This window comes from Panicum virgatum, chromosome 9K (assembly GCF_016808335.1).
Source record: "Panicum virgatum strain AP13 chromosome 9K, P.virgatum_v5, whole genome shotgun sequence".
Lineage (NCBI taxonomy): Eukaryota > Viridiplantae > Streptophyta > Magnoliopsida > Poales > Poaceae > Panicum > Panicum virgatum.
The window spans coordinates 55523948-55550963 of NC_053144.1; the positions used below are offsets into that span (position 1 = coordinate 55523948).

General features: G+C 41.6%; 1 protein-coding gene across 1 annotated transcript; it reads right to left on the reverse strand.

Annotated features, from left to right (window-relative positions):
* Positions 1 to 43: 43 nt before the first annotated feature.
* LOC120652469 (ABC transporter B family member 25, mitochondrial-like) lies at positions 44 to 8732 on the reverse strand. The gene is made up of 20 exons (XM_039930310.1): positions 8285 to 8732; positions 7506 to 7718; positions 6960 to 7146; positions 6792 to 6853; positions 6323 to 6366; positions 5699 to 5801; positions 5447 to 5554; positions 5220 to 5303; positions 5071 to 5131; positions 4447 to 4592; positions 4018 to 4134; positions 3840 to 3925; positions 3053 to 3141; positions 2100 to 2155; positions 1891 to 1971; positions 1363 to 1428; positions 1187 to 1279; positions 1049 to 1113; positions 658 to 793; positions 44 to 475 (listed from the first exon to the last, which is right to left on the reverse strand). Exons 1-20 carry the CDS (start codon positions 8555 to 8557, stop codon positions 332 to 334), a joined length of 2214 nt encoding a protein of 737 aa, XP_039786244.1. The 5' UTR covers positions 8558 to 8732; the 3' UTR covers positions 44 to 331.
* Positions 8733 to 27016: the final 18284 nt, after the last annotated feature.

The following is a 27016-nucleotide window of genomic DNA, read 5'->3' on the forward strand; positions in this document are numbered from 1 at the left end:
CAAGAAATGAGAATATCAGTAATACGTGTGCACAGTAACAGCATCTGTACCAAAATGGTAATTGAGCTGAGACAAGTAGATATTTACTAGCCTTATTCCTTGTGCTACAGAAATGTTACATTGCCATGAAAAAAAACAAATGGGACTGTCTATATAATCTCAAAGGGGAAAAAGAATCGCCCAGGCTATCTTGGAATGGAGATCTCTCTCCTTATGTCCCCTTATATCTAAAATCCTACTCCATTTACAAGGTGCAGATAAGTTGAAACCTGCTCCCCTCTCAGTTACAAGACTGTTTTCCCTTGCAGAAAGGGAAAGTATACACCGTCAATCAAACCTCTAGGTTAACTGCAGCAGGGTCAATGGTATCACTGTTGTTCTGCTGAAACCACAATTCTGCGTATCGCCCACCCTTTGACAGAAGAACATCATGAGGTCCTTGTTCTATTACCTTCCCATTCTCCAAAACAATTATCTGAAAGTTCAAATTTGAAACAGGATTCATCAGAGAAAAGATGAAACCAACAAGCAGTTGCCACTCTAGACTCTAAGAGTGTACTGGGAAATAGACTCTAGCTTTGTAGTTATGGTCTGGAAAATAGATGAGTTCAAAGAGTACTGAGGTTTCTTGAATCTTGAGAAGTTGCAAAAGCATACCTGATCGCACTGCATTGCAGTCGTGAGTCGATGAGCAATAAAGATTGATGTACGGTCAACGGATAAAGATTTCAGAGAATTCAAAATTGAGGCTTCAGTAGTACTATCAAGAGCACTTGTTGCTTCATCACATAATCTGACATAATTCAGAAGAAAAAAAATACCAAGACAAAGGGTCATTGGATAAGCCTATTATTTGCAAAAACATTTACTGTGAGAAATCTGAAATTAGTTCTAATGCATTCAGCTGGCATATCACGTGACTACATGAACTCCCAGAAAAGCACATAAACAGAGCTTATAACAGATTGGCTTCCTTACACAGTGACACATTGCTCAGGTCATCAAGATCCAAATGAAAAAGGAGTAAACAAAAGCAAGGGGCACTCACAGAATTGAAGGCTCCTTCAAGAATACACGAGCTATTGACACTCGTTGTTTCTCCCCACCACTTAGCTGCAACAAACCACAAATTTGTTAGATATTTTGGCAGTGGAATAACATGTTACCACATCTCATGTTGTCTCACCTTCAATCCTCGTTCTCCTACTACTGTGTCATACTTGTCTGGGAAGTTCATAATTGTATCATGAATAGCAGCATGTCGGGCAGCATCATAGACCTGCATGGAAACAAACTATAGCATTCCAAAACAAAACAATCATGCTATATGCACTTTAGAATGTCTTGGAAGAAAATAGGTACCTCGTCGTCTTTTGCTGATAACCGCCCATACTGTATATTATGCTTAATTGTGTCATTAAAAAGTACCTGCATTGATGTCTACAATGTGAACTTGGCTGGGATTGGAACAGTGCCAATTGGCGTATGTTAACATTTATAGACACAATTTCCTGAAAACGTGTTAACAGAGAACCTTCAAAATAGCTAGTGATCCACTACGTTGAAGAAAGATGCATAAGGAGTTAAGGACACCAAAAGATTTATTCATTCGCTATTAGAAATCTCTTGTGCTAAATAAATTCCACAATCCAGAATTCCAGAAGAAATGTAGCTTTACTATTTTCTTTTTTTTACTAAATTGGAGCATTGAACTCATGTTTTAATTTAAAAGAAATAATCAAAAGATGTTCGCAAATAATAGCTAGAAGAAGTTCCCATTGTACATGGAAGACTGGATTATAAAACAGATCTTAACAAAGAAATCCAATTTCCACATTCCTCTATAGTTTGAAAACTGCAGCGTTGACTAATGCATATCAGAAGGCTTACAGTGTCCTGAGGCACAACACCAAGACATTTTCGAAGGCTATCTAGTGTTACTCTTCGGATATCTTGCCCATCAATCCGTATCTGCCAGAGCGGCAAAAATCAGATGAATGGAATTTTCAATATACATATCTAAAAGTCAATAACCATGAGGTGGGCATTGATTAGATTAACATGAAATTAGAAAGAAGATTAGTGTTTTATATTCTTACAGATCCTGATGTTGAATCGAAAAATCTGAACAGAAGTCTAAGAATGGTCGATTTCCCTGCATAAGAAGGTACAGTTAAGGAACCATTATACAGAACATAAATTCACATAACAAAAGTTTTAAGGCCTCATACTAAAGCATAAAAAATATATCCCTGACACTACACAAACAATGATGCTACCTGCTGTTAATCACTGTCCACAAGATTTACTGATTTAGCATAGAAATTTCAAACAGATAGAATATAGAACCATGCCAGTTGATTATTAACAGTAGTTGGGTATCAAAATGGACATGGTGAGTTTCAGCATCATTTTAGATAAGAGGCTTATAACTTGCTGAACACTAGCTGGTAGCTGCTAGTTTCAGCAGTGAGTATATAGAGAAGATAGACCAAGCAGGATCCAAAAAAATATGTGCACATCCCCAAGGTTAGTAGCAAGCATCAACTGCTGGACACTATATCCTTCACCATCAACACAAGGGGTGGAAACAAGAAAGCAAGTATTGGTCAATGCATAATTTATACTGTCATGTCAAGCAAATTAGGGCCCATGTGATGGATGAAGGTCAACTATTGTGTGCCATATTTGTCTTGTAGTTTGACACACAACATCGCCATTTGCAATTTAGATTAGGAAAAAAAAATCTGAACACCAAAGTTTCAAGGATTCCCACCAAGCAAGATTGTCGTGACACACCTCAACACCAAACGAAGCCTAATAAATACTATCTTTTGTTACCAACTATGAATACTACGATCCAAAATCATAAGAATTCAATACCAGAACTCCTGTGCAACAGTAGCAGCAAACTAATGAGTTCATTAAAAAAAACAAACGGGTTCTCGGATGTATAATCTGAACATATGATAAGCAATAGAAACCTTCAAATTTTAGGTCTGGTCACAGATGCATTAGATATTACTTGGTAAATAAAAAAATATTCCCATACCGCTGCCACTAGTTCCTACAATGGCCACGCTCTGTCCTGCGGGTACAGTAAAAGTAGCACCATCAAGAATCTTCCTTTCTGGTACGTACCTGTAAGAAATCAAATTATTAATAAACACATAATTATGCAATATATTGTAGTTCACACCATATACCAAATTATGATAATCTTTGGTTAATTCTACCAAACAGGAAAATAACTTCAATGGGTTTCTCAATATTCTATCTTAAATTAATTATTAATACTTATAACAGAAGTCTCCACCCAGACCCCGCACAGTGCGGGAAGCCTACGGCACTGGGTACGCCCTTTTTTTATAACAGAAGTCTCCAACCCACATGCATAAGAACTTGTTTCTGAGAAATTAGAAATTAAAGTTTGTAGGCTCTGTGTTGACTTGATATAATGACATTTACTAAAATGACTTAGGCAATGGGAATTTGTTAGAAATAAACAGGTGACATTTCACCATAGTAACCTTCTAAGTTCTAACTTCTAAGTGCTGAGACTACAAACATAGGAATCACAAAATTTAACTGACCAAAAATAGTTTGATCACTACAGTTTCAATTCTGAAGTAGGTTTCAGCAAGGACATATTCACTCTCAATCAGGTCATAATAAGGACAGTTGTAATGCTTCCATATTTGTCGCCAAAAATTAATGGTTATCAATGGTTAGAAGAAATAAGCGCATTTAATGCTAGCTGCTTGAGACTTGCATAGTTTTTTAGGAAAGAATATAAGCACTTTGCTCCTCTCAACAAGTTATTAAAGAACAAAACTTACCCAAAATGAACATTTTCGAATTCAATGCATCCTCCCTTGAATTGCAAAGGTTGTGCATGAGGCTCATCCTTTATTCCAGGTTTTTCCTAAGAAAATGAAAATACATCAGAGAGCATGGTTTAAGAATGAAGCTGAAACTTACACGTAGATGCTCGACAGTATAACTATAAAACTTTACCTCAAGCAACTGAAACATAGACTTCATGTCAATCAGGCTTTGTCTAGATTCTCGATACACACTCCCAAGGAAATTTAGAGGCAATGAGAGCTGGAATAGAAGTCCATTAACCATGACCTGCCAAGAATTCACAACATTAATCAAAAGCAACTAGCAAATGACTAGAGATTTGCATGTTTTAGAGAGAAAAAATTGACTAGATCCAAAACTGACAACTGAAGCCATATAAAACCAAGGTTTAATTAAACATTTGTTTTTTTTTAAAAAATATCGATATAGCTCACAATTCATTTTTATTATCATAATTCCATATCTTCTAGTCATCCGGTGATATGAATGAGTCACTAGCCATGTCAAAGTGTGAGACATGCAACAGTAACATCACATTATATAGGAAACAAATAGAACATAGATGAGATAAACCGTTACCAAATCACCCACGGTAAGAGCACCACTCATTACTCCATATGAGCTCAAAACCATTGCTGTTGATAAAGCCGAGCTAAAGATAACGTTTTGACCAAAATTCAGGTAGGCAAGGCTACTTTGGGTCTTCAATGCAGCATCCTCATATTCTGGCCGCACGGTAATGAAAATAGTTAAAAGATCAGATCTATAGAACAAAATCAACTTACGATGTGTGCCAGTGTTTAAGCACTTTAAAAAATAGTTAATATATCAGATCTCTTTAACAAAATAGTCAGCTGGGATTCATCTAATCTATGAAACATAACTTGATGTCCTGTTTAAGCACTTTTAAAACAACTTCTGCATTCTGAACCCTTAAGTTTCATTAAAAAGATCAATTCAACAATTCAATTCTAATACTTTTACCTTCGGGAGCACATTCAACATATCAAGAATGCAACTGATACATGTCAACAATTACCAACCTTGTATCGACTTTTACGAAATATTTTTTAGGTGACTTTTGTAAAATATTAGACACAGTGTAACCTCAAACGCTGAAACTAATGTTTAAGGAACATCTGGTTGTGCCCATCTACTCTACGATGACATTTCAACCAAGAAGAAAGAAATATATGCACTCACTTCTTAAATATTTGTCGTACTTCTCAACTTCAAATTGTTCATTGTTGAAGTACTTCACAGTCTATACAATCAAAGAAAGATCAACAATTTGTTACAACTAGAATAAAGAAGGTAAGATGGAGAAACCAGAGTAATGGACATGATGTGACCTCATAATTCAGAAGAGAGTCAACTGCCACTGTACTGGAAGCATTATCAGCTTTGTTCATGGCTGTCCTGAATTTAGTCCGCCACTATCATAATAATATATTTTTTAAAATAAACACCAATGACAACAATTAGACTTCACATGACAACATCATTACAAAGATAAATTGAACAGTTGCAACAAGAAGAATATTTTGAGAGATCTGATGGCATAGCATTGTGTTTGCACCTGTGTGACAGCCAAAGTGAAAGCAATATAAGTAGCAACTGAAACAGAAGTAATCCAAGCAAAAGTGGAACCAAACTTGTACGCAAGTATGCTTGAGACCATACCAATCTGTAAATGAGAACCAAAAACACAAGGCTTAGGTAACAGAAAAGCCCAAAAGGAAAATGCCATATATTTCTATAGTGAAACAACATCACGAGAAATATGCATAAGTCAAGGAGCATAACATTCATACACAATAAATCATAGTACCTCTAGTATTGTGGGCACAACATTGAATACCATCACTGTTAGAATGTAATTTATTGCACGGCTGCCTCGATCAATTATGCGATTTAGAGCACCAGTTTGTCGGCTAGAAACACAGAAGCAAGAAGCATAAGAAAGACTTCAAATATTTTCCACCTTGTATGCATCAATGCTAAAAAAGGTACTCCCGCCGGTCATAATAGCATGAAGTTAGGACAACAACAACTAAGTTTAGTTTATTTTTGCTGTCCTAACATCATTTTATGATTTTATCATGACTGGAGGGAGTATATATAACAAACAGTGCTGAATTCTTAAGACTTATTTCCACAGATGTTTATTAGGGAACTACTCCCTTCCTCACTGGGAGTAAAATGGGACTTGTTATGAAAATAGTGCATTCAGCAGTCCCTTGACTGGAGTTTTTGTCACTTACAAGAAATATCACCAATTTCATACCAGTAGTCAAGCAGTCATCTAATTCTCTGACGTTATCTGTGTAACCTTCTATGTTACTTTTGAGTTCTGATGCTTTCTCAAATATATCAAGAGTTAAATAAATGAAATGATCTATTCTTTCCAGAGACTGAGAAAATTAGTAAAGGAGGGAGCATTTCCTATAAGTACCTTAGATGATAACGAAGATCAAGCTCATGCAAGTGAGAAAATACCTGCATACCAAGAGCCCAGAAATTAAGGATAATTTTAACATTTAATTATGTGTTCAGCATCAATAATAGAAAATAATCAGAAGTATCTGATGCGGTGATGCCTGAGATAGATCAAAGGATGATGCTTCAATTATGCTTTTAAAATTTGGAAGAGTTATGTGTAGTCAACAAAACATCTTCATCTAAGAAAATATTTCAATGCGCGTATAAGCATCAGTTCAATAACATGTTCATTACTCGACCAACAACTGGAACTGTAGTTATTTCATGAATACAGACATATATAGGAGAACTACAATACTGCCTAGCAAGACATTTTATTCCAGAAAGATTCACACAGCATTGGAACATCTGGACAGTTACAAAAAAATTGTAGATGATCAGCACTGCAGCATGGAAAGAAAACAATAAGTTCCAATATTTACCATTCTGGATACTGAACGGATGGCTCTCAAGGTCACTTTCGAAAATACAGCATTTCGAAGCTCTGGAAACAGAGAAACGAACATTTTAGGGAGAACAAAAGGTAATTATATGCGTTCCAAGAAGGGGAAGAAAGAAGGATATTCGGGAAGACTTGGGAAGGTGTATACCTGTACAGGCCGACACTCCTGATCGTGCAATTCCATAACCAATCAGCACAGCTGCTGGGCTTGCAAAGAGAGCCAATAGGGTGGCATTAGTTTCCGTGAATGATGCCAGTGAGGCTTCAGCACCACCAAGGGCTGCAAGCCAATCGATAGCGAGCTTAAACAAGAAAGGCACTTGAACATTTATAACCTGGTGTTCATATCAAATGCAAAAGGTCAGGTAAGAAAGTTGAAAATTTCAAGCAGAAGGTCAATGCTGATTTTTCTTAGAAAAAAGGCAGCTCAAATGGGTAGTTTGCTCATTAATGACTCTGATAAAAGAAACAAATGGCTTCACTAAACGTGAACAGTGCAATATCAAACTACACATGCCTAAATAAAAGTTACCATTTTCAAACAAGTACTCCCTCAGATTTCAAATATATGTCCATCTAGCCTTTCTTACTCTTCTAAAATGAAGTCCAAACCATAGAGTCATTTTATCGTCAACCTTAATCTGTGCAGAAGTCCAAACAGGCATGCATTTGGAATTAGAGGGAGTAGCTTTACCTTTGCACCAACTAATAGGCCCAGCGACAACACAAGCCTGAAGCGGAAGTCAGGGCTGTCATTCAACAATAAGTACTTCCCAAGGTTTTTCAGTATCTGAGAATCTGCTATCTGCTCATCAACATCCTTTTTTGAAGCATCTTTCTTGACCTTGTCGTTATCCGGCTTCCCGACTGTCACAGCATTTGCAGATGTGGAGAATGCATGTCCTCTCTGCATATATAGCATGAACCACAAAATAAGAATTCAAAAAACATTCCTAGAAAGACAACAGAAAAAAGGCAGCAATTTCCCCTTAGACCAACCATGAGAAACTACAAATTTTTTCAATAGAATTAATACCGTGCAAATAGAACATTAGGTGTGATACTCCTTTTTCTCTGCATCAAACTCGCCCTTGTTTAGTGCCTTGATGCACTAAGCACAAAAGTATCATCATAAGCTAACTAATTGCAAACTATACTGAAAGCACCTCAATAGAGATTACTTTATAGAAGCAAAGGCTAATACTGAATTTTTGCAAATGTCCTTTGTCAACCATTAACAATGAAACTGAGACGAAACAGCAGGTCCCACTGATCATCACCAATATTTTCTTTGTGTTTTTATCAGCAAAAGGAAACACTATTACTATCGCTCTCTGTTTTACTACCATTATTTCACTTGTCACTAGACTTCAGCGTATGTAATGTGTCAAGAAAAAATGCTAACACCCACTGCGGCCTCTAAACAGCCTATAATTCAACCAATCACAAATGCGGTAGTAAGCACAGATTTACCGTGTCCCGGGGAAGCCGCGCGCCGTGTGGCGGGTAGGCAGAGTCTGGCAGGAAGCTGCCGAGGCGGCCAAAAAGGGCCCCTTTCCCGGGAGGGATGCCACAGTTGGGTCCGAAGCTTCCGAGGAGAGGGTTGGCGAGAGGTTTCGGCACGCCCGGCCTGCTGGCTCCGTTCAGCCGCCGGAAAACGGCGGCGGCGGCAGCAGTCTGGGAGGGTTCAAGCCGGAAGCCGCGGAGGAGGTGGCCCGCCGCGAGTACGCGGGAGGAAGGCCGCATGGCGCTTGCCGGCCGCGGCGGCGGCGGCTGCGGTGGCCGTGTTGGGTAGGGTCAGCGGGCGAAGCGTGGAGGGGGAGGCGGACTCCCTGTGAGAGAATAGGGTCTTTTCTTCCCATATTCCCATCTACATCTACTCCTTTTCTTTTGGTAGTAACATTCTTCCTTTTATTTTAGAAACGCGACGATTCATCGTACCTGGACAGATTTGTGATGCGAGTAAGATTTTGACAACAGATGGGCTTGCTAGCCTTGAAAATAAAATTTCAAATTAAAAAAAATAATACAAAATTTTGAATTAAAGAGAGTTGGAGGTGCATCTAAAGAATATCACTTTGCACCCCTAGTATTTATTCAAAATTTGATAGTCCATTCTGCACGGTAGTTCTTGCAAAATGTGGTGAAATTTTAGACGATCAATTACTTCACGAAAAGACTAGGTAGCCATTGTAACAGAGATAACCAGCATTATTCTCTCTATTCTTTGATTCCGACAATCAACCATATCTTAATCGTACTAGAACTAGAATGAAGGAAGAGTGAGTATAAAACAGCGTGCTTGCTGCCAGGAACTTGGGCGAACATTGCACAAAGAGAAGATGACAAAGTCCTCCGTGGTGTGGTGTCTCAACAAACGCATTGCCAGTTGCCACCGTACACACTGATTCACGACATTCACTAGATAAGCCTATGACAATCTCTCGTAGGGATTCATCAAAGACAACCAAAACTTTTGCATTCATCATGCGGGAGCGGGAGCGGGAGCACAAGGAAAAAGTCGGTGCCTCCAGTGTCACAGCCCTGGAAAAAAAAAGAAAATGAAAATGAAAATCCCTGCCGGGCCCACCTGTCAGCCGCCCTTCGCCTTCCTCTGTTTTGTTCCGCGCGACGCGGACGCACGCGTCGTCGCCGCCGACGTCCATTCTCGGGACACGTGCCGGCCATCCTCGTGCGCCGTGCCCAACCGTCCCTCCTCTCACGCCCTTATCCGCGCCCGGCCGACCCCGTTCCCCCGCAAACCCTAACCCTAGCCTTCCCCTCCTCTATCGCCGCCGCCCCCAAGCCGTGCCGCCGCCGCTCGCCGCCGCGATTCTCCTGCTCCGGTGAGCCGTGGCTCAATCCGTCGCTCGGGGAGCTTCTTCTTGCCCTCCTCCTCCGATTCCGGCGCTCACTCGGCCTCATTCGCCTCCCTGCAGGGCCGCCGCCGCGCCGGTTCGCCGCGGCGCCGCCCCTGTCTGTCGCGCCGCCCCTCCGCCGCAGCTCCTCGCCCGCATCACCACCGGTGAGGCTCGCCTACTCCTCCTCTTCCCCGTGCGCGCCGCCCCTGGTCCGCTCCGGCCCCGCCTCTTCGCGCCGCCTCACGCCGCCGTCCGCCAGCGCGCGCGGGCCGCGCCGTGGGCGCGCTCACCCCGGGTCAAGGCCGCCCGGGCTGCCTTGACTTGGCCCGGGGGCGCCTGCCCGTGGGACTCGCCTGTCGGCCTCTGGCCTGCGGGTGTGGCCCGGTCCGGGTACACCTAGCGTTTTCTAGCGAGTTTGTTTAAGCAGCAATCTTGCAAAATGTGTAGAAATTCGTACATAGCTCCAAAAATTATGAAACTTATTTTGTTGGATTCCTCTAGCTGAGATCTACTTAGGAAAAATATTGTTTTGCATGTTACTTTGTTGTAGATTTATCTATAGATTTATCTTGCAAAAGTGAGTTTATTGCTTGGTTATTTGTGTACTGCTTGAAAAATGTCAAACTAAATTTTGTTAGACTCCTTGTGAGGTGTAGTTTCTAGTAGTGCAACTTACTCATGTGTTTCCTTGCTTTTGGTTAGGGTTTCATTTCGATTTCGTGCTTGCTGTCCAAAATATGGTTTATTATAGAACTTTTTGCTGGAAAGTGAGAAATTAGTAAAACCAGTTTTGTTAGCCTTGTGTTGCTTCCTGGTTTCGAAGATAATTTTCTTAGATTTGTTTAGTTCAGTTTGCATGCCTTTCCCGATTTATCTTGTTTAGAGTGGCTGAAAGCTAAAATATTTATGGTTATTTGTAGGAAAATGCTTTTACTGCACAACCAATTTTCATGAGTTCTTTGCATTGTGCTCTGCATGCTCAAATTATCTCATGATTTATGCTTGCTGTTTAGTTCATTCTTTAATTCTTGCATCGCATTCATGCATTTTAGTGACCGGACCGTCGGAGAACGAACCCGTGGAACCCGCCGAGTCCGTGGAGCCTGAACCCGGAATCTCGTTCGTGGTCGAGTCGGAAGCTAACCAAGGCAAGCAGCTAAGCATATTCCTTGCACCTTTCTAATCTAATTTAGTTTAGCTATTCCACTGGGTATTGTTGGGCTATAAATGTAGTATGTATGTATTGCATTTTGATACCTATCTTCATGCATAATCCATCCTTGATTTGTTATCCCTATTCTTGGCACTAGTTAGATAGTTAATTACTTAATCTGACTAGATGCTTAGCCCTGCTTAGAATACTTATATTGCTTGCTAGAAAGAAATGGTTTGGAGTATCACACTTACCTGTTTTATCCTTGATCGCACTTGAGCTGGGGCAAGTAGAAGTTGGTAGTATCGAGATTCGAGCGGAATGGTAGGGCCTAGAGAATGAAGTCACATGGGCATAGTCCGCTTGGATCGATTAAGGACCGAGTGGATGACGTTGGTTTTGAGCACCTTTCCGTGCTACCACATATCCAATATAATGGAACGGATAAGCCAATTACCTTCTTTGACTTGGTCATTGAGGCCCGGTCCCAGATACGTGGCCAAGGGCTATGCAGGGAGGTTTAGTGTGTCCCCGGGTGGAACTATGTGTAGGAAAGTTTAGAGAAGTCTCCGGTGGAACTAAATCTCCACGCGCAAGCTGGGCGTACCGTCAACGGTTGAGCCTTGTTGGGAACGGTTGACGTGAGTACCCCCTTGCCCGGCGTGATCGGTTGGGTGAGTCGCATGGTCCTCGCGTCGTGTGGGTAAAATAGTACACCCTTGCAAGGTTATAATCAATTCGAATTGCCGCGCTCTCGGTTATGAGCACGCTCTTTAACCCATGAACTCCTCATAGAATATCGTTTATGCTGAGAATGGTTCATGTTACAGCTATGATCAGTTATAGATTATGTTACTCTCTTAACCAACTAAAAGTGTTGGGTTGGGCAAGATTAATTAATTTGATAGGTGATAGTGTAGAGAGCTAGTGCTTATGCAATAATTACTTAACCTTAAAGCTTTTACTTGAGCCATTGCATGATCCTTGTATACGTAATCGCGTAAGTCTTGCGAGTACCTTTTGTACTCAGGTTGCTTTCTAAACCTAGTTGCAGGTGAGCCCGAAGTGGTGTTCGGCCATTTCTACCCCGCTGATCCAAACGCGGGGGAAGAATAGGTCGTGGTGGCCGTAATGATGTCCTTGAGCAAGGCGTCATTACTCTAGTAAGTCTTTATCGTAAACGAGCTTCGGGAGAGCATGTATTTTCAATAAGCTCTAAATCTTTATTTAATATGACTCGCGTGAGCCCAAGGCTTGTAAGGTGAAGCTTGAAACCCACCTATATTGAACTTGTAATATTAAGTCTCGAACTCTGGTTTTATATAACTGCTCTTTGTGGATTGTTGGCTATGTATTCGATTGTATATGGTATGTGCATATGCTGATTCTGGGCGTATGTTGGAGCACATACCGGGACTACCGGATTTTGTATTATTTTGAATGAATGACGTGTCGGTTATTCGTGTCTCTAGATGTGGGATAACACGTGGCACGCTCTACGGCAAGCACGTGTTAACTCTCATCTGGGTGATAATGACCGGCGGTTCGTTTAAAATAGTATCAAATTGGGCGGTTCTCACATCCAGCTCTTCCATCCGCCCGTGATCGGACACGCAAGGAGAAAAAGCTCCAAAAGTCACAGCGCCCAACGGCGCGACATACTGACACGTGGTTAGAGGCCAGTACACGACGTAAACGAAACGAACAAAATGCGGGACGAGCGTTCGGTCAGGAGATGAAAAGGGAAAGAAAGGCGCTGTTTAGATCACACCCAATAAACTCTGTAAACACAAAGAAAAACATCACATCGAATATTTCGACACATGCATGAAGTACTAAATGAAGTCTATTTATAAAACTTTTTGTATGGATGGGCTGTAAATCGTGAGACGAATCTAATGAGCCTACTTAATCTATGATTTGCAACAGTGATACTACCGTAACCATCTGCTAATTATTAATTAATCATGAATTAATTAGCATCATTAGATTCGTCTCGCGATTTACAAATCATCTGTGCAAAAAATTTTATAAATAGACTTCATTTAGTACTTCAAATTAACAAAATTCCAACGCAAAAATTTTTGCGCTTGGAACTAAACACGGCCAAAGTTCAGCAGCTGACGTCGCGGTACGCCGTGCGACTGCATCTTTCCTCTTAGACGGTGCATAGATTCTTTTTTAGCGAGTATAGATCATTTTGGAATAAATTCAAAAAATACGAGAACTAGTGTTAAATTGAGGACTTGAACCAATTTCACCATAAGATACGTACTAGCTAAGCTACACTCTGTTTGCTTCTCTCATTTTCTTTTTTCCTTCTCTTTTTCTTCTTCTTCTTCCTTCTCATTTATGACTAAAAATTATATGAGGCTCCATAGAATGCATGGGTAACGCTAGCGCAGTTCACTTCGTAGTAGACTAGTAGTACTTCGTTGCTGACCACCTATGGGCAGATGACGATGGCACAGAATTTTTGGAGCCACGACCCAGGTAGCCTGCTGAGATAGATATACCATCTGTATGGCAGGTGGCGGCTACGGTCCGAGCCACAGATCGACGAAAGGTTCTTGCGGCGGGTGGGATACCCTTCGGTCCTCGCCACACAAAACGAGAGCTCAGCTGCCGCAGGCTACAGTTTTTTTGCTTTTTTTTTCTTTTTGAGTGGAGGGTACAGCTAGCCTTATCGAATTCTGGCGGTTTTTAATTTTTAATTTTCGTTTTTTTACAAAAATATATTTTCATTTTCGAAATTTACAGGAATATACCCCGACCGCCCCGCTGCTGGGCGACTGGGACCTGGTCGCCCCGCTGCGGGGCGGCAGGGGCTTTTATGCAAAAATTTTTGCAAAAATATTTGCGCGCAGGTCCCTGGGGGCCGGTCGCCCGGCAGCGGGGCGGCCGGTCCTGGCCGCCCGGCTGCAGGGCGACCGGCTCTCCCACCCTTATATAAGAGTTGGCTGGTCCCCCACCCCTCATTTGCATTACTAAAATTCTAGAAACCAAGAAAAAAGAGGGAGGGAGAGAGAGAGGCGAAGCCCTGCCGGATTTTCGAGCCGGCGACTGCAGGTAACCAAAATTCTTCTACGCTTTACTAATAGATTATGTTGTAATTATTTTTGTTGAAACAGTAGATTAGCAATCAATTTAATATCATGATTGTGTGTCCAGATATGTCGAGCAAGCTTCGTTTTCAAGTTCATTATGGTGACTACTATATTTCTCATGATGCGTATGGAGTAGATCTATCAGCTTTTGAACGAAGAGAGTGCGGAATAGATAAACCCTTAGAGATGAGTTTTGGTTCCATACACAAATGGCTTCACGAGATATTCAATGTGAATCCAAAGACTCATTTCCTAACCGTTCAGACTGTAACGAATTGGGGAACTGAAGGGGATTTCTGGGAGTTGATGCTTATAACAAACACCGAAGAATGACGGACTTACATGCAAGCAGCTCTTGACCGCGGGTGGCCTCTTGCAATGCTAATTCAGATTCACCAGAAGGCAGCCCATTTCGGAGAAGGGTCAACAAGTACATCATCTCATATGAACCAAGCAGTGGAACAAAAAAATGAAGATCAAAACTTGCATGTCAAAGAACCTGAGCCGCAAGGTATAGCTGATCAGGTAGGAGAAAAAGAAGATCAGAATGTGCATGTCATTCAACCTGAGCCGCAAGATTTAGCTGATGAGGGGGAGCGGGTACCTGGAATAGTGAAAGCTGTACAGAATGAAGACCAAGAGGCTCGAATGATGGAAGAATGTGGGGACTCATTAGACGATGAGGACTACCCGTTGCTAGGTGAATGGCGAGACAAGAGTTTTGGAAATCCAGTGATACAGGATATTAGGAGTAATGAGTACGAATACAGAGAGAATGAGGTTGTGTAGGGGGCAAAGTATGCTAACATTGAAGCTGTGAAAGATGCTGTGAAGCTTTGGGCTATATCGTTGAGGAAGGAATTCAGAGTTGTGAAGTCTAGTAGCAAAGAATATGAGGTGAAGTGTGTCAATGGCGATTGTACATGGTGAGTACATGCCTACAAGGGCAAGTACAAGACACACTGGGAATGTTCAATTGTTACACCACATACATGTAGATTAACTGTTGTTGCGCAAACTCACCGTAACATCACATCCACTTTCGTGGCCAAGAAGATGTATGGGGTGATTCTGGACAAAATTGATTATGAGCCAAAATTGATAATTAGGGACATCGACGATCGTTTTCAATACAAAATCAGCTATGCAAAGGCTTGGCGGGCAAAACAAAATGTGTTTGAGATGAGATTCGGCACATATGAGGCATCATATGATAACCTGCCTCACATGCTGTCAGCAATTGTGCAGAGAAATCCTGGAAGCGCGACTGATACCTACATTGTACCGAGTTTATATGGGGGACCTGGGTTTCTGCTTCGTGCTTTTCTTCTGCCTTGGTGCATGTGTGAGGGCATTTATGTATTGTTTTACTGTTCTATGTATTGACGGCACATTCTTGACAGGAAGATATAAGGGGACAATACTGACAGCGATTGGAGTTGATTGCAACAAACAGGTGGTTCCCATCGTCTTTGCTTTTGTTGAGAATGAGAACACAGAGAGCTGGTACTGGTTCCTTGAACGTGTGAAGATTCTCGTTATTGCTGGAAAGCCTGATGTTTGCCTCTTCAGTGACAAACATGCAGGTCTTCTAGCAGCAATAAGTCAACTACATGAATGAAGTCGAGGACAACCTCCTCTATGGCCAGATGTTGTGAGTAGGTGGTGCATAAGGCATATGGGTGCAAACTTTTATGAGCGCTTCAAGAATAAGTAACTTATGAATTTGTTCAAGAGGTTGTGCAATCAGAATCAACAGCAGAGGTTTGATGCATTGTGGCAGGTGCTAGATAACATGTGCGCCAAGCTACTAAAGGAACATGCCTCAATCTCCAGCCGGAGACGTTCCGGCGGCGGACCTTTCACACAGTGGATTAAGGATGCACATAAGGAGAAGTGGTCAATTCTATACGACACTGGTGGTCGTCGATATGGGATCGAGACAACCAACCACGCAGAGTGTTACAATATGGTAATGTGTCATGTTCGTGGATTTCCTCTTGTTGGCATAGTTAAGTTCATCATGTACGGATGCACAAGATACTTCAGAGAGCGGTACCAGACAGCTGTTGTCTTACTTAATGATCCAGGAGTGATTTTTTGTAATAGGGTCACTAACTACATGAAAGAAAAGATTGAAAAGGCTCAATATCACAGAGTGGTCTCCAAGGGCACAAAGGATCAAAGGTTTGATGTTTCATGCAAGGACAGGACAGGGCAGGGTGTCCGCAGACAAAGGGTCGTTCAGGATTGCTTAATAATGCCGGAAGGCAAGGTTTTTTGCAGATGCAAGAAGCCACAGCTTCTTCACTTACCATGCTCCCATGTCATTGCGGCATGTTCAGAATCTGGGTTGGATCCTTGGGTTTTTGTTTCAGAATATTACAAAAAAGAAACCGTTGTGCACACTTGGGGCCATGAGATATATGGCATAGGCAGTCTGGGATCATTCACTACACCAAATATCTCTCCAATATACATTCCCAATGCAGATGCTAGGAGAGGGGTAGGTCGACGGCAGACACTTCATATCCGTAACGGAATGGATGAGTCTGAGGCAGGAAAGAAGAAAAAACGATGCAACCTATGTGGAGCAGATGGTCACACTTACAAGAAGTGCCCTAAAATGCAAGAAGATAATCTTGGTGCTGAGGTTGGACCTTCTGGAAATCCCACCGATGGATTGCCTCCGGATTTTGGATTCCGTCGCGTCTAGATTTCGTTATGTGTGTATATGTATTTGAACCAGATGTATGGATATGCTGTGGCAGAACCGCCCGAATTAATTCGTCTCAAGTGCGCTAACCATCGCCATAAATGTAGTACCGGCTAACACACACTTCAAACGGAGTAACCTGACAGTCCAGTTGGGTAAAGTCTCGATAAAACCACCTGAGCTGCATTCGAAACCCAAAGATTACATGTAACTCACACGAAGGTGAGTCCAGAGAGTACAACATTTCACAAATATATTATATTACCGAGTCTTAACTTAATTATTACAAACCAAGTTCAAAATCCCAGAAAGGTACTTGAAGTTCAAATTGAAAGTAGTTCAGAGTTTAACTGCAGTGGAAATAAAGCGAGTTCTAAACGACGATACAAGATGTCATGATGAAGCCCGTACATGACATCACTTGGCATTGCCATCGTTGGCCAGAGTCGTATCCCACTCCACCGACCAACCAGGAGGTAAAGTACACGACCAAGTCAAGCTAGCTATCTGATCTTCAAACGTATCACCTGAAAACAAAGTTGAGCCACAAGCAAGGCTGAGTATACTAATACTCAGCAAGGCTTACCCGACTAGGATATACTTAGCCCTCTAACTAGACATGCAAGGCTTTTGGCTGGAGGGGTTTGTTTTGCCGAAAGCAACTAAGAGTGAATCCTTAATTTCAAATTTTAGCTTCAAAATTCTAGTTCCATTGACCATTCTAAGTGAGCATCTATCCAATAGCATACATGGTGGAAAACAATTATTTTTTTTCATCATTCAACCATATTCATCATCCTCAGTGTTCCACTTCTTACTCTATGTGGCAAAAGAGTTAAGCAGTCCCAAACCATGAGAAGCGGACGATTCGAATCGAATTTGTTAACCTGGCCAGGCAGACCTAAACACACGCATGGGAACAGAGTCACCCACGCAACAGTTCCCTTCAATTCCCGCTTCACGGAATAGGCCCACCGCTCTCAAGTACAGCAGTACGACGACTCTGTACTCGCCATTAGCTAGATGTGAACGAGTTCAAGACGGTGGGGAGTATGTTTCGGCCTCGGTTCAATCAGTACTTAAGCTTACCGATTACCATATTCTCGGCATGTGGTTAGTACGTTCAAAAGCTTAACCACCACTACCACACACTGCGACCTTATCCATTTTCACTAAACAGACGGGGCATCACAAGTACCACAGCCCGCCCGTGAGCCTTATAGTTGCAGTATGTAGTGGACATTCAATTCCTATAATTCTCGCGAGTGACAGGAAATCACTCGACTTCTATCGAACCATTAGCCTAGCCAACTAGCGACCTAAACCAACTAGTGTTTAAGCATAGGTACCTAGGATCATGCAACTAAGGTTTCAATCAACTCCTGTAAACGTAAATGCACAAGTATATAGAAATATAAGCAGTTGCATAAATCTACAATAGATAGGACATGCTCCGGGGCTTGCCTTGCTAAGCACAATTAGCCTTGGGCTCTTCCGAACTTTGGTTCTGGTCTTCGGCGGCTTCAGTTAGATTAGCTTGGGCTTCACGCTGCTCACTCTCGGACTCAGGCACCAGCTCGTACGTACCGTCGGCGAGAGTAGTCGAATCTACACGAGATGCATATGCATGAGTTTACGTGATGATCTCAATTCATGATTTAATTCACTATAAAGTTGTAAACCCACACAACTCCAGTTAAGTTGGAGATTATGTCCTCTTTATTGGGCAATCGTTTATAGAGTACTATCTAACATGATTTTTATTCATAAAAGGACTAGGAGTTTGTTGTCTTTCATTTTCTTGACATGTAGAAATGATATTTTTCTTAATTAACACTATACTAACCTGTAACCCCATACCTAGGGTTACATATACTTTCTGGTACTGAAATTTTTATGCAAGGTACACATCTGAGTAACATGCCTACTGTGAAATTTTTAGCTAATTTCATTGAGCATATTAATTATTAAAAAGACATTAAACAGCTACTACTAGGAGCAAGATTCATTTATACAGAACAAACCATACAAGTAAAGATGCTAAAATTTTTACTTAGGCTTCCTACTCTTATGTGGCGTCTACTGTTAATTTTTCAGATTTTATGGAACAGTAAACAGAGCATGAAAAATAGAGAAACAAACAGCTGTAAGGATCAAAATAAATTTCCATAGACTGTTACACTAATTTCTAGAGGCTCGACCTTTACCAGAAGGATTTAGTACTCTAATAGAAGCTCTAGTAAAACTATGAGATTTTTCTATACAGAGAAACTATTTGTCTTTATTTAGTACATTTCTTCCTACCATAAATTATTTGGATCAGTTTAACTTAACTAAAAATTTCCAAACTTTTTCTGAGGAATACATGAATCATAATAGAGCAACTGTAAAAGTTTCAGCTAATTAATGTTAGTAGAACAATTTGTATAAATAAACTATTTATCCTAGGCATACATCAAGTCCTAATTAAAACCTATATCTAGGAGTGTCAAATGGACCTCAAATTTTTACAGAGTCCTACATTTGCAGTCTACAACAATCTGTCCAAAACTCACCTACAGATCATGGCTAGAACTTGAGATCTAAATAAAGGACTAATAAATTTGTATTTAATCTAGAACAAAAACCATTGAGTAAATGAAAAAGTGCACGTAATGAAAGTTGTAGATATCTTCGCAAAGATTACAGAACATTTGAGTTTGCATTTTTCTGATTTTTCTACGAATTTAAACGAATTTACAAGTTCGCTATTTTTGAAAACAAAAAAGAAAAGGAAAAGAGATCTTGCATCTAGGCCCCTGGAATGATTTGGGGGCTCGCAGATAAGCCCCTGGCCGGAGTTGGAGCAGGGGAGACGTCGAGCGGCCGGATTCCGGCGAGGAAACTCGCCGGCGGCGTGGGATAGGTGGGGGAAAAGGAAGAGGGCGTCGAGGCGAATCTCTGGGTGGGCTTGGAGGGGGCTGGGGCGGCTGGAGCAGGCACGCCAGCGAGGAACATCGGGCGGCGGCGGGTCTGACCAGCGGCGGCGGCGCTCCGGTAGCCGTGAGGGGCGGTAAGGGGTCGGCGAGCACTAGTGGGAGGTGGAGATCCCGTTCCCGAGCTCCGTTGGGGGCGGAAGGAGGATGGAGATGGGGGCTCTGCTGCGAGGTCGGGCACGGCGGCGGCAATGGCGTGCGGCGAGCGGCATTCTGGGCAGGGGAAGCGGTGGTTCGAGCTTGAGGAGGAGAGGAGAGTGGAGAGGGAGGGTAAGGGCGCTTCCTCGCGATGCAAAAGGGGAGCGGATGGGTTCGGCAGGGGGAGCGCGGGTGGAGGGGCGCTCGACGGCGGCAATGGCGGGCGCCAGCAGTGGTGTGCATTCCCAGGTGAGAGAGGAGGGATGAGGCCAGGCCGTGCAGCTTCAGTAGGGTGGTGTGGTGGTGGTTGGGGCCCCGGTGGAGTCTGGGACGGGGCGGAGGGGCGGGTTCGGCTGCGAGCTCGAGCTCGGCGCAGCAATGGTGGCCGCGGGGCGGCTCGGTTAAGTGAGCAGGGAGTTCGGCGTGGGGAAAAAGAACAAGGGGGGAAAGGGAGGGAGAAGTGGGATGCTTTGGTTCCGCAAGGGAGGTAGGGCAGGGGCTGGCCGTGGCGCGAGCGGCGCTTGGCCGGACGCGGCCGTCGCCGAGCGTGGCGTGCGCGGGCGGAGCAGCGAGGGCGGGCGTGTGCGCTCGAGTGGGGTGGTGATGGCGCGGCGCAGCGAGGCAGCAGCTGGCGGCAGCAGGGCAGCGAACGCGGGTGGTGCAGCGGCGCAGCAGCGATGGCGGCAGCGGCGCGTGCTCTGCCGCGCGCGCAGGGAGGAGGAAAGGGGGAGAGAGAGTAAGGGTTGAAAGTCAACTATTTGACTCGATTCAAATTCAAAATTTTCAATTGAAACTCGAAAAACTTTGAATACGAAAGTTGTTCGAAATGTCAAAATCTACAACTTTTGTTTCAGGCATTTTCCCATTTGAGGTTTGGTTTGAAAGTTACAAATTCAAATTTAAATGCAAAAGAAATTACCCTAAACACATCGTTTTTTTGAATTTTTCTCCAAATTTTGTGTGCTAACTTGAAAAACTTTGAACATGAAAGTTGTTTGTTATATGAAACTCTACAACTTTTGTTTTGGGTAAAAATTAATTTAAGCTGTGGTTTGCACTTTGTATTTTCGGATCTTTTCAGCATTTTCTGAAATTGATTATGGGAGAAAAAGTAATGTGGATCGACTTATCATTTCATGTGAAAAACTCACTTTCTTCCCATGGCTTCAACTAGACTTTGGTTTATTATAATTTTAGTGAGGTGTCTATGAAATTTCACAAGCAAACTTGCCTCAGTTTAAAAACTATTTAAAGTTTTCGACCTATGCACATATACACTTAGACACACATATACATACACATCTATTTCAACGTTTCTTGGTTAAGGATGCATGATTTGGTGCTAATGACTCTGGTTCATCTAATTAAACACCTGGGGTGTCACATGTATTCCGACCTGTAAGTGATAATTACATTTCGTTATATATGGATATATATTTGCACCAGATTGTAGCATGTAATATTACGAAGGTATTTATATAGTAAGATTTCTTAGTTGCAGTTCTAAATGTGTAGGTTGGTTCAATTAGATTGCTCATTGAATGTAGTGTGCTAAAAATAGAAGGGTAGTTACGAATCATAAATTTTCGGTTTGCAATACAATTTTGTAAACAATGCTACGATTACAAAGCAGAGGCCTAAGGTGTTCGTACTACTAGGTACTTGAACAATGAAAAGCATGTCATGTGTAACACGATAACCTCGTGTTGTGAGTAAACCTAACATGCCTTAGGAAATGTAAAATGCCGGGATTACATGGTGGTGCTTTACTGAGTGCACCGGGGATATTTTCCCTTCCTAATAGCTTTAGACCCTGCTTCTTTAGCACGGCGGGCCCTCTCTCGTTTCCTCTCCCTGTCAGCTTCACGTTCCTCTGCCTTCTGACGTTCCACTTCTGCAATCCTCTTCTGAATCTCTTCCTGGTTTTTCTTGCGCTTCTCCTCCATCTGTTTTTCATGCAGCATTCGTTGCCACCTTTGTGCAGCTCACCTTGCTTGACGCTCCACGTGGTCCTTATCCTGCTGAGATTGCTCGGTGTCTAACCACTGCACGAAATCACATAGAGGCGGTGGAGTCTTTCCCCAAATCATGTTAGAAGTCATTACTAGATCTGAAAGTGACAAACTCTGATAGTTTTTTGTAGTACCTTTGCTCGGTCCTTGCCGTAATGCTTGGGCGGGTCGTACTCGTAATTCTCGCACATGAAGAACCACTTGCCAAAGTCGTTCCCCAACACCCTTCATTTCATTAGTTTGCACAAGGATCCGTAAAAACACATAGGCACCTAGACTCCTTGGGGGACTGTTTCTGTCACCTTACTCCAAGGAATGTAGGTGGATCCTGAGGATGTCATGGTATTGAGCCCTGGCAATCACAAGTGAGCAATCAGATTGCTAATATACTATATCAACGCTAATCATTATCAGTAACTACACCTAAATGTACCACTAATCACTCCTAATAATAATTAAACTAATTGCTAAACTACTGTTTCAACAAAATACTTTCTACAATTTGCTAACATTTTCTAAATTTTTTTAATATTATCTTCCAATTTTTAAGACTTTCTAATACTTCTCTAACAATTTTCTAGTACTTTCTAATACTTAATCTAACACTAAATGTACTGTATCAACGCTAATCATTACTAGTAACTGCACCTAAATGTACCACTAATCACTCCTAACAATATTTAAATTGATTGCTAATTTACTGTTTCAACAAAAATAATTACAATATAATCTATTAGCAAAGCGTAGAAGAATTTTGGTTACCTGCAGTCGCCGGCTCGAAAATCCGGCAGTGTTTCGCCTCTCTCCCTCCCTCTTTTTTCTTGGTTTCTGGAATTTTAGTGATGCAAATGAGGGGTGGGGGGACCAGCCAACCCTTATATAAGGGTGGGAGAGGCGGTCGCCTCCCGCTGCCGGGCGACCGGCCCCCAGGGACCTGCGCAGAAATATTTTCGCAAAAGTTTTTGCACAAAAGCCCCTGCCGCCCCGCAGCGGGGCAACCAGATCCCGGCCGCCCGGCAGCGGGGCGGCCGGGGTATATTCCTGTAAATTTCGAAAACGAAAATATATTTTTGTAAAAAATAAAAATAAAAAATAAAAAAATAAAAAAAAACTGCTCGAATTCTGACCCGAACAGAACCAAGCCCACTTGAGCACCAAGCCCAAAAACTTGCAAGCACAGCACGGCCCGACTACGAAGCCCATTCCAGCGGTGTGGTCCGGCTGGACCAGGCCTGCATTCAAGTGTGCGCGGAAGCCAAGTCGACCCGACGTACATCGCGATCAGAACAACGCCTTTTTTCATTTTTATATTTAAAAAAACAAAATTTCAAAAATATATGCCGAATAGGGAAATTTTCAAAAATGATGGGCGACAGGGTGCCTATCGCCCATCCAGTTGGCGACAGGACCTAAATGTAAAAAAATTTACATTTAGGTCCTGGCGCCCAGGGCGCATTAAACAGTAAACTTGTAAAATTGATATAAAATCGTTGAAAAATTGGAAAACTACAAACTCAACTGTTCTGGATTCTATGAAATAAGATCTACAACTTTTGTTACATAAAGTTTTTCATTTGATAAATGTATCTAAATCAAGAAAAATAGATCTTGTACCTAGAAAAATCTGAAATAATTCATTTGGTCTAGTTGTGATTATCTAAAATTTACCAAACTTTTTTATAGCTCTTAAGAAATAAAATAATGGTACTGTCAAAGTTATGGCTTCTAATACTCAGTATAGCAGCATGGATAAATAACCATTTAAACTAGACATATTGCAAGATTTAATTTAAAAACTTATTCTAGAAATGTTTTATGGGCCTACCAATTTTGTACAAGTATATTCTCATCATATGCAACACTCTGGCCAAAGATGACATGCATCCAAAGGATGGATCTTAAGATTTAAATAAAAGTGCATTAAAATAGTATTTAAAATAGAGCAAGATACATTGATCAAATGAAAAACTTTATGTAACAAAAGTTGTAGATCTTGTTTCATAGAATCCACAATAGTTGATTTTGTATTTTTCTGATTTTTCTACGATTTTATATCGATTTTACAAGTTCACTATTTAATGCGCCCTGGGCGCCAGGACCTAAATGTAATTTTTTTTAACATTTAGGTCCTGTCGCCAACTGGATGGGCGACTGGCACACTGTCGCCCATTAGGGGGGCGACAGGCACCCATTTTTGAAAATTTTCCTATTTGACATATATTTTTGAAATTTTGTTTTTAAAAATATAAAAATGAAAAAAGCGCCAGAACAGCCGCGCCAGCGCCCATCGGCGGCCTCCCAGCATCTCACAGGCTCGAATTGAATGGCGCCACATGGGCATGCTGCAGGGGATCGGGACGGGTCGGTCGGGGAGGCAGATCCTCCGTCCAGATTCCAGAGGTTCCAGATGCTCCGGCGTATTTTAGACCAGTCTCAGCATATGTTTTATGAGAAGTTCATCAATTTTGCTAACATAAAAAGAGAGAAGAATGAAGTTTTATGAAATATGAGAAGAGCTACATCATCATAAAATTTATCTTACATAGTTATCTAGTTTCCAATCTAAATAATTGTGTCTTATCTAGGAGAGCCGCAGGGCAGCGCACGCGAGGTCAAAGACAGCGGTCAGCGGCAAGCTGGCAAAGGGGTTCAGACTTGATTGCATGATTATTAGCTGCCGAGTAGCAAGTGTGAGGATGAGAGGGAGTGGTGGGTCTTCTCCTATTCGGGCCTCGTTTGATGTTTTAAATTATTGTCACATCAAATATTATTCAGATGACAATTTAATATAAAATTAATTGTATAAATTGCAATTAGAGTTCTAGACGGATCTATTAAGTATAATTAATGTCTGATTAGTGAATAATTACTGTAGCAATTAGTGGTCAAACTATAGACTTATAAAATTAGTTTTGTAATAAGTCTATATTTAGTACTCCTAATTGGTGCATAAACATGCGATGTGACGGGATTTATGACTTAAACTGAAAAAGCAAACGAGATCTCAAAAGGGTTAGGTAATTGATGTATAGGCCCTATTTAGTTGGTGAAAAGTTGTTGTTTTTGGTACTGTAGCATATTTCGTTGTTACTTGACAAATAATATCTAATCATTGACTAATTAGGCTTAAAAGATTCATCTCGTGCTAATCAGTTAGACTGTGTAATTAGTTATTTTTTTTAACTGCATTTAATTCTCCATGCATGTGTACAAACATTCGATGTGATAGGTACTGTAAAAAATTATTTGGAAACTCAACAGGGCCTAAGTAGTAAGTTGAGACCTTGAAAAATCATCAACAATCTTTAAATTTGCAAGATCTACTCCCTTCGTCCTTAAATATAAATCATTCTGAGATTCAAAATTTGTCCGCAAATATAAGTCATTCTAAGTTGAGAGTGGACCTAAATATCTTAATTGAGTATCGTTTTTGGATCTTTTTCAATAGAAACATGTGCATGAAACTATACAAGGGAGGTACATGTGGGGGTGTATGAGAAAAGGCGCGCTAGTTTAATTAGCATATTTCTAATACTTAATAATTAAAAATAGGAGAGTCTTTTTTACACAATCATAATTTATTCTAAATACTCTAGAATGACTTATATTTCAGAACGGAGGGAGTATGGCGCAATGAAACACACGTTTTTTGGGCACATTGCCCCTGCACGTCACCAATTTGTGTACCGTATATCTGCCAATGCCTCCGAGAGATTGGATATTGGATATATCAAGTTTGATTAAGCAAGTGCAGACGTCACACTACCCCCAAAAGAAAAAAAATACTTTACCTGCAGATTGATGTACATGTGTTACCCCAAAAGAAAAGAAATACTTTACCTGCAGTACTTTACATGCAGATTGATGTACATGTGTGCCAGAGACCCTGAGGGGCCACTCTCCGCACGTGCCCGCCTGCCCGGACTCCTAGGTACTCATTCACATTTTTAGATTCATTATTTTAGTTATTTTTTTCTCAAACTAATTACCTAACATGCCCTTTTAATTTATTTTATTAAATTTTGGGTCGATCCATTGACAAAAAAGATAGCACTTGCATCCCTACTTCCAGCTGAGCGGTGCACTTGTATATGCGCAACACAAATTGCTTAATGCATAATTCTACTGCTATGTCTGCTATGTCTATGAGCTTTACGTCCATGATATGACCTTGTGCGTAACACAAAGCTATATCACCAACACGAGCTAAGGTTATGATAACTTATTGGGACGCAAACTTCCAAAACAAGAATGAACACAAGAAACAATAAAGAGCGTGCTTGCTTCGTGTTGCATCGTGCCGCGCCAGGGGGTCGTTTTATTGCAGCTAAACTAATAAATAGTATCAAAATTACTATTTAACTGATAAAAAATTTGCATGGAAGGGGACCATGGCTCTCTATTGTGACACCCTGGCCCAGAGCTTAATAGGATTAATTGGATACTCATACCAACAAGTTGCAACTTTTTTCCGGAAGCCGGTCTCCAAAGAACTCCGAGGTTAAGCGTGCTTGGCCCGGAGCAATTTGGGGATGGGTGACCGACCGGGAAGTTCTTCCCGGGTGCGCACGAGTGCACACAAAGTGTGCAGAAAAGACTGGTGTTGGTCTGTGAGGATAGTCAATGTCCTAGAAAGCAACCAGATGTAAGCGGGCCCGGCCTCGGGAAGGCGGGACGTTACATCTATGGCCCAAACGACACTCCGCCAGTGCCTGAGGGTAAAAGCCGGCACAAAAAATGTGACATAAAAATCAAGTGCGAGCTAATCTATGGTGCGTCTTCAATCTGGACCACTGGATCAACATCCAAGGAGCATGGAGGATTGGATAATTTTACACCGCCCGCCCTAATCACACTTTTGCAAATCTCCCTCCCACTACCCCGTGCACCCCCTTGATCCGGTGGTCCAAATTGAAATTTACACATTTTGCACGAAAAAAATTAGTTTGCATTTAATATATTCCCCTTGGCTATGGCCTCGTTTTAGCGCAGCCCCGGACCTTAATTAGGAGTGGCGAGTGATAGTTGAGAACCAAACATGCTCAAAAATACAGTTGTGTGTGTGAGAGAGAGAGTGAGTGCTAATTTGAGAGCTCCATCTCCATTCATGCTATAAATTGTTTTGTCTTTTCTAAACACTTATCTTTCTATTATGTATGTAGACATAGCGTATATCTAGATTCATAATAAATTTTATATAAAAAAATCAAAACGAACTAGATGGCTTCTGTAAGATAAGGATG